Here is an 8320-nt window from a genome sequence, read left to right on the forward strand (position 1 = left end):
TGGAGGAGGGATGCAGTGCAGAGAGAGATGGAGGAGGGACACAGTGCAGAGAGAGATGGAGGAGGGACGCAGTGCAGAGTGATGGAGGAGGGACATAGTGCCGGGAGAGATGGAGGAAGAACACAGTGCAGAGAGAGATAGAGGAGGGACACAGTGCAGAGAGAGATGGAAGAGGTACACAGTGCAGATAGATAGAGGAGGGACACAGTGCAGAGAGAGATGGAAGAGGTACACAGTGCAGATAGATGGAGGAGGGGCACAGTGCAGAGAGAGATGGAAGAGGTACACAGTGCAGATAGATGGAGGAGGGGCACAGTGCAGAGAGATGGAGGAGGGATACAGTGCAGAGAGAGGTGGAGGAAGGATGCAGTGAAGAGAGAAATTGAGGAGGGACGCAGTGTAGAGATAGATGGTGGAGGCATACAGTGCAGAGAGAGATGGAGGAGGGACACAGTGCAGCGAGATGGAGGAGGGGCACAGTGCAGAGAGAGATGGAGGAGGGGCACAGTGCAGAGAGATGGAGGAGGGGCACAGTGCAGAGAGATGGAGGAGGGATGCAGTGCAGAGAGAGATGGAGGAGGGATACAGTGCAGAGAGAGGTGGAGGAAGGATGCAGTGAAGAGAGAGATTGAGGAGGGACGCAGTGTATAAATAGATGGTGGAGGCATACAGTGCAGAGAGATGGAGGAGGGATGCAGTGCAGAGAGATATGGAGGAGGGACACAGTGCAGAGAGAGATGGAGAAGGGCCACAATGCAGAGAGAGATGGAGGAGAGATGCAGTAAAGAGAGAGATGGAGGAGAGAAGAGTACAGTTGTGCTAAGTGTCATTTAGAAGTGATCAGGCCCACAGACAACTGGTGGTAGATCATTCGTAGACTACCAGCTGGATAGCCGTGAAGAACAGCAGGTAAGTCATGCAAGGTCAGACTGCCTATTTTTTGGTCCTGAGTCCTGGCTATTACTTCATACCGGTTGAGACTGGCTGCAAACTTGATATCTTGTTGAGGTGTCTTGCTTCCTACAGCCTTCTCAGGGAGGTCCAGGCTGTAGGTTTTCTTGCAGATTAATTTAGCTTAAAAATTTGGGTGTTTTAGTACTTACGTCTTTGGCCAGGCTTGCATTCTGTGTGAAATTTCTGTGACATACACATCAGGCTAAGATCATATATATATATATATATATATATATATATATATATATATAATCTGGAACACTAGCACATTGTAAAGAGTAAACTGTATCCTTCAGTTCCTTTGGTCAAAGGAGCTTTTCCACCATCAAGTACTAAGCTTGCTTTTGTCTGTCTGTCTGCAGTTTTATGGTTGGGCCTTGTGCCTGTGGGGCAGGTGTCTGCCATTGGACAAGGTCTCTCTACCTTGTACCACACTTTGCCTCAGTGGTCAGAACGGTGCTGGTTGAAAGTTCAGTATATATACTGAAAGCAGATAAACCGAGGGTAAGAAAACCCCACAGAGGTGAGCTATCCCAGATACAGTCTCATTCCTCTCATGAAAATAATGATAACAGCCGCCTGCAGAGAGTTCCGATGCTATGCAAGGTGGGCCTATTGCAGGGAGATGAAGGTCAAGCCCCTGCTGTCTCCTCCAGTGCCTCTCCTATTGTTGTGCACCGATGCAGAAAGGAAAACGCCCTCTTTATGTGGGGTGTTGCTGTAGCTACGCTTTCTAAACTGCAGTCTCAGAATCCATCCTTGGTTTCACCTCACAGGTTTGTGATCACCAGGCCATCCAATGAGTGCCACCTGCTGCCCTCAGATCTCGTGTTTTGTGCCATCCCTTTCAGTACCACCTGTGGCAAATCAGACAGCAGCTCTTCAATTCAGGTTCAAGACAACTCTACAAACGCGACGCCATTGGCCCAGGAGTCGAATTTCTTCAATTCGCACCATGCCGACGAGTCCCACCATCTTTACCCAGTCGACGACACGGGAGAGAGGTGGTCTCAGCACAACTCCCGAGTCTATCCTTTGGACACGTTAGGTGCCAGTGATATTGTTCAAGAAAAATAAAAACAGAAACATGCTATTTTTGTGCCAGTTGCTTAGTGGTCGACGAGTCGGCAAGCCCACGGTGCTGTGGAAGGGACCATCTTATCCAAGTGAATCTGGTGTGATGAATAAAGATGCCCATGATAAACGGTACTGAAGTTCATTGCTCTCTTTCCTTGAGCACAGATGGTTTCATTTGAGCTGAATTAACAAGTCCTCCTCTTGGATAGATGCCAGCTGGAACTGGCACTCATGTGTCGCTGAGTAAGACCTAGGTACATGCCTAAGACAGGGCATGTGTTTAGTAAAGTATTATGAGATGTTGGGATCTTGTCAAAGCAGGGGAATGAGCAGAATTTGGGCTGACCTGGGTCATAGGGAGGGGCTCTTTTGAGAAGGACCACTTCTTGATCCTGGGGTGTTGCAACAGCCCACTTTTGGATGGAAGTTTGAAAACCCAAGCAAAGCCGGCAAAACAATGCTTTATTTTGTCTTTGTGCTTTTTGTTTTTTTAGAAACAGGGTCTCACATAGTCCAGTCTGGTCTCCAACTTAGAACTGAGGCTGTTCTGTCTGTAACCTTCTTGCCTCTGCCCCATGGGTGTTATGACTACAGGTATGTGCTATGAGTGCCTCCCCTTGACAGTGCTTTGACATGCACAACTAAAGGTGGAATTTATGAAATGTGAGGCATTTCATGACAAAACGTGACCATCTAGCATTATGTTAGCCTTGAGCATAGGGAGGCTAACGGCTTGATGGATACTATTTTGGCATCAATGTCAAAAGGGCCCTAACTAGCAAAAGTACATCTACATTATACAAATATGTAACGAAAGACCAACACTAGCAATGTGCTTTCCCACTGTTATGGTTTGTAAATGCTCAGCCCAGGGAGTGGCACTATTAGAAGGTGTGGCCTTGTTTGACTAGGTGTGTCACTGTGAGTGTGGCCTTTAAGACCCTCATCCTAGCTGCCTGGAAGTCAGTATTCTGCTAGCAGCCTTCCCGCTCAAGATGTAGAACTCTCAGCTCCTCCTGCACCATGCCTGTCTGGCTGCTGCCGTGCTCCTGTCTTGATGATAATGGACTGAACCTCTGAACCTGTAAGCCAGCCCCAATTAAATGTTGTCCTTATAAGAGTTGCCTTAGTCATGGTGTCTGTCACAGCAGTAAAACCCTAAGACTGAAGTTGGTACCAGAGTCTGGGGTATTGCCGTGATAGGCCTGACCATGCTTTTGTTTGGAGGAATGCGGATTTGGGGAGTTTGGGTTTGGAAAGCAGTGGAATGCTTTAAGTGGGGCTCAATGGGCTGTCCTAGTGGGAATATGGAAGACTTTGTTGCTGAGAGTGATTTGACCTGTGCGGACCTGGCCCAAGAGGTTTCAGTGGTGAGCTTCAGAATGTGGCCTAGAGACCGTTTTTGTGGTATTTGGTGAAGATGTGGCTGCTTTTGGCCCTTGTCTGAAGAGTCTGCCTGAGTCTAAGGTAAAAAGGTTTATATTAATTACATTGAACAAAAGAAGTCTCAAAAAAGGCCCAGCAGAGACTTTGGTTAGGTCTCATGAAGAGTGTTATAAACAAGGTTGTAAGGGAAAAATCATAAAACATATGGTCCAATTATTAAAGGGGCACCAGGAAGTGAAATGGAACTGAATGCTATATTCTAGTAGATAACAGAGTAAGGGACTTTGGGGCAAGATCCTACCCATCTAAATTTAGACCCAGGCATGGGAACATATACCTTTAATCCCAGGAGACAAAGCCAAACAGACCTCTGAGTTCATGGCCAGCCTGGGACAAAGCAGGTTCTAGGTGAAAAAAAGCTTAAATCCAGGCATGATGGTCTATGCCTTTAATACCAGCATTACAGAAGACAGCCATGCAGATCTCTCAGTTCAAGGTCCAATCTACAGAGCAAGTTCCAGGAAAGCCAAGTTTAGGTAGAGAGGGAGTCAGAAAACAGAAATCTGGTAATAGAATAAGGGGGCCATGTTCCAGCCCCAGAAACCAGCAGAACACAGAAGCTTCAGCCATGTGGCCCTGGTTTTAGAGTGAAAACTAGAACGGACTACTGGGGCAATCGATGCAGGTTAGCTGGAGCTAAACTAGCATGGACTACTGGGGCAATCGGTTCTGGTTAGCTGGAGCTAAACTAGCACGGACTACTGGGGCAATTGGTGCTGGTTAGCTGCAGCTAAACTAGCACGGACTACTGGGGCAATTGATGCTGGTTAGCGTGAGCTAAACTAGCACGGACTGCTGGGGCAATCGATGCTGGTTAGCTGGAGCTAAACTAGCACGGACTACTGGGGCAATTGGTGCTGGTGAGCTGCAGCTAAACTAGCACGGACTACTGGGGCAATTGATGCTGGTTAGCGTGAGCTAAACTAGCACGGACTGCTGGGCCAATCGATGCTGGTTAGCGAGAGCTAAACTAGCACGGACTACTGGGGCAATCGATGCTGGTTAGCGGGAGCTAAACTAGCAATGACTACTGGGGCAATCGATGCTGGTTAGCTGGAGCTAAACTAGAATGGACTACTGGGGCAATCGATGCTGGTTAGCTGGAGCTAAACTAGCACGGACTACTGGGGCAATGGATGCTGGTTAGCTGGAGCTAAGATAGTGATGATTGATAGACCAGCATTACTGAGGTGAGATCTTCTGAGAAGTGTTTTCTCAAGCACAAAGAAGCTGTGTTCCAGATACAGCCAAGGTTGTACCTCATGCTGCAGCTGGACTTGGTAATGTGTAAGAGTCACCCAGGTGGTCCTGGTTTTGAAGGCATGAAGGGGTCATGAAGAGCAGCTGAGGCTTGGCACCGTGAGAGGCCATGAAAAGCCATGGTGAAGATCCAGTCTCAGTTGCAGTTGAAACCGTGAAGAGAGCCTATGAGAAGCTATTTATTGGTGAAGCCTAGTTGCACCAGAAGACCCCAGCATATTGGAGATGCCAGTACTGTGAGATGATCACCAAGAACAGCAGCAGCAGTGGAGTGGATCAACCTGAGCTTAGAGTGCTACAGAGGACAGAGCTGGAGAAGTGACGAAAGCCCTTTGGAGGAGCACAGAAGATCATGTGTGGATCCCAGACATTGAAACAAGAAGCTGTAACATTGAAGCTGCCTTGGAGACCCCAAGACTTTTGAGATGCCAGAGCCATAGGATATTTGCTGAGGAAAGCTGCTAACAGGGAGTGGAACCAGCCCAGGAGAAAGAAGTTTGTTGCAGTCAACAAAGATGAAAAAGGAGTGGAGATCTGAAGACCGCTTTGACATGGAGATGCAGAATTTGCAGTTTGCCCAGCTGGTTTCCTGTCTTGATTCAGGGATTACAGCTAAGTGATAGGATGGATCTCAGAAGGGACTTTGAACTTTGGCCTTTTAACATTGTTGAGACTGCTATAGACTATGGGGACTTTGGAAGTTGGACTAAATGTACTTTTTAATTATGCTATGTTTAGGTATGGCACCCATAGCCTCATGTGTTTGAACAAGCCTATGGGGGCCAACGAGTGGAATATCATGGTTTCAATATGCTTGGCCCAGGGAGTGGCACTATTTGGAGGTGTGACACTGTTGGAGTAGGTGTGTCTCTGTAGGCATGGGCTTTAAGACCCTCATCCTAGCTGCCTGGAAGTCAGTATTCTGCTAGCAGCTTTCAAATGAAGATGTAGAACTCTCAGCTCCTCTTGCACCACGCCTGCCTGGATGCTGCCACATTCCCACCTTGATGATAAAGTACCTGTAAGCCAGCCCCAATTAAATGTTGTCCTTATAAGAGTTGCCTTGGTCATGGTGTCTGTTCACAGCAGTAAAACCCTAAGACAGGCCCTAACTAACAAAAGGAAAGGCGGCTCACTACACTTGAGAGAAAGCTAGATTACACAAATATGTAACGAACGAGCAACACTAGCAAGGCGCTTTCCCCAGCTTGCTTAAACATGTTAACATCTCAAAGCTGGGATCGGACACTTGGTTACTAACAAGTCATGGATAGGAGTATACTATTTAGCATCTGGAGGGACCTGCCCCTACTTTAAAAAACTGATCCAATGACCTCTTCCTGGAAGTCTTCTCTTTTATAAAATTACATTTTAGGTGAGGAAATGCCCAGTATTTCAGTTGAATTTCACTCCAGCCAATACCTTACACACGGGATATTTACTTATCCACGGAATCCTTTATATTAATGAACATAAAATGGTACAACTTACAAAAACTACAGTTACCCAATTGTAAACAGGAACTAGAAATGCAAATAATTTTAAAGTGGTTTAAAGGACAAACTTTGCTCCTGAAAAGGTCTAATGTCGTCTGTAACTGCTGTAGCCACCAACAGTCATGCTATCCACACCCACTTCCCAGTTCTGTTAGTCACCGGGCTGACACACCTTGTCTTCCCTCTCTCAGAAGGTACCTGTCCACTCACTCAGGCCATCACCTTCTTGGGAATAACCTGGACTGGATTAATACAAAGTCTCATCATTTCTGATTTTGAAGGCATTTCTATCCAATGATCCTTAAGGACCAGGGTTTTGGGGTTTTGTTTTGTTTTGTTGGCTAATAAACTCTAAGATACACAGAGACTCTGCCTCTATACAGTACTACGTGTCACAGCTGGGATCCCAGGGGCCATGTCTGCTGGCTGCAATGGTAGTAGCATGCCTGCCTCCCCAGGAACTGCTTATCGGGGTGAGTTTCCTGAGAGTTCTACTCTATCAGGACTCAGTGCTTCTTTTGGCTCAGGGCATCCTAACCTTGACACAGCAGCCAGTTCCGAGCTACTCAGTAACTCTGAAGTCACCCTTTAATGAAGGCTCCGATTATAGATGGGAAGACAGCACAGCCGTGGCTATCCTTATCGGTGCACTGAAGAACTGGGCAGTACCAGGAGTCCCTAAAGCGGCCTGTTCCCATTAAGAACTCCATCAGCATTCTCAAGGGACTCTCAATGGGGAATGTCAAATTTACTTCAAAGTCATACTATTCAAAAATGAAGATGGGTTGGAGAGATGGCTCAGATTAGAGACTGGAATCTGGTTCCCAGCACCCACACTGGGTGTCACACAACTGCCCATAACCCTAGCTCCAGGGGAACCCTAAGCTGCTTCTTGCCTCTTCAGGCACCACATTCCTATGGGGGCATGATCCTGCCCCCATAGACATATCATTAAAAACTAAAGTCTTTAAAACAATCACATCATTTTGCTTTAATAAATGTTTATTTAGCACTTGCTAAGTACAAGGCAGTGCATTTGGTACCACAAAAAATACAGAATATGTAATTCTTGCCATTAACATCCCGATAACAGAGAAAATAATCATCTCACGAGGCAGAAGCGATTAATGCTAGGAGACGGGTATCAGTGAGAACCCCGAAGAGGAGATCAGCTCTGGCCGAGAATGAGATTAGAGGTGATGCTTCCACAATGGGCCCTGTGAAGGACAGATCAAATACAGGTGGGGAGAGATGAGGAGGAGGGAGGGGTCCATCTGGGCTACAGCCAGCAAGGCGGTGGAGACAGGAAAACAGCAGGTGCTGGGATCAGATGAAGTGGGCTGTGGCAGACAGAGATGCCCCAGGCACAACCGAATTGGACAAGATGGTTTGATCCAACTCCTGCTTTATAAAGCTGGATCTGGTGGCAGTGGACCAGTGACTTCACAGAAAGAGGCAAGCAGCTACACTAGAACACAAGCCATAAAGGAGAACAAAAAGGTGGGAGATGGGAATGGAACTGACAAGACTTAGCAATGACATATATACGTATATATGACATATATGGTGTATATATGTGTGTGTGTATGTGTGTGTGTGTGTGTATATATGTGTGTGTGTGTGCATATATATATATATATATATATATATATATGGATATATGTACATGTATAAAATATTTTTTCATGGGAAAGTCCAAGTTAAGTAGTGAAAAGACAGGGGCAGTTAGCTCAGTGCTCTGACAGAATGAATCATTCAGAACTAGGAAAACATGAAGGAGTTTCCATTTGTAGAGAAGGGAGGAGCTGGGCCAGAGATGCTTTGGCCATAGGAGAGAAGACAACAGGAAGCCCAGCAAAGAGTCCAGGGCAGAGCAGGGAACTGACTCAAAAGCCATTCACACATGATTCTTTTTTTTTTAGACAGAAACAGAAACTTTTATTTTCTCTTTTTTTTAATGATCTTTTTGCATTTTCCATTTTCTTTTTTTTTCTTTTTTTTTAATTTTTAATATTTTTATTACATATTTTCCTCAATTACATTTCCAATGCTATCCCAAAAGTCCCCCATAGCGCCCCCCACTTCCC

At 46.2% G+C, this 8320-nt stretch overlaps 1 protein-coding gene across 1 annotated transcript in view; it reads left to right on the forward strand.

Annotated features, from left to right (window-relative positions):
- Kcnu1 (potassium calcium-activated channel subfamily U member 1) overlaps positions 1 to 2072 on the forward strand; it is an 88868-nt gene extending 86796 nt beyond the window's left edge. The window contains exon 27 of the mRNA XM_021170242.1: positions 1731 to 2072. Within this exon, the coding sequence (XP_021025901.1) occupies positions 1731 to 2031 (301 nt within the window). The 3' untranslated portion in view covers positions 2032 to 2072. The remainder of the gene's footprint in view (positions 1 to 1730) is intronic.
- Positions 2073 to 8320: the final 6248 nt, after the last annotated feature.

This window comes from Mus caroli, chromosome 8 (genome assembly GCF_900094665.2).
Source record: "Mus caroli chromosome 8, CAROLI_EIJ_v1.1, whole genome shotgun sequence".
Classification (NCBI taxonomy): Eukaryota; Metazoa; Chordata; class Mammalia; order Rodentia; family Muridae; genus Mus; species Mus caroli.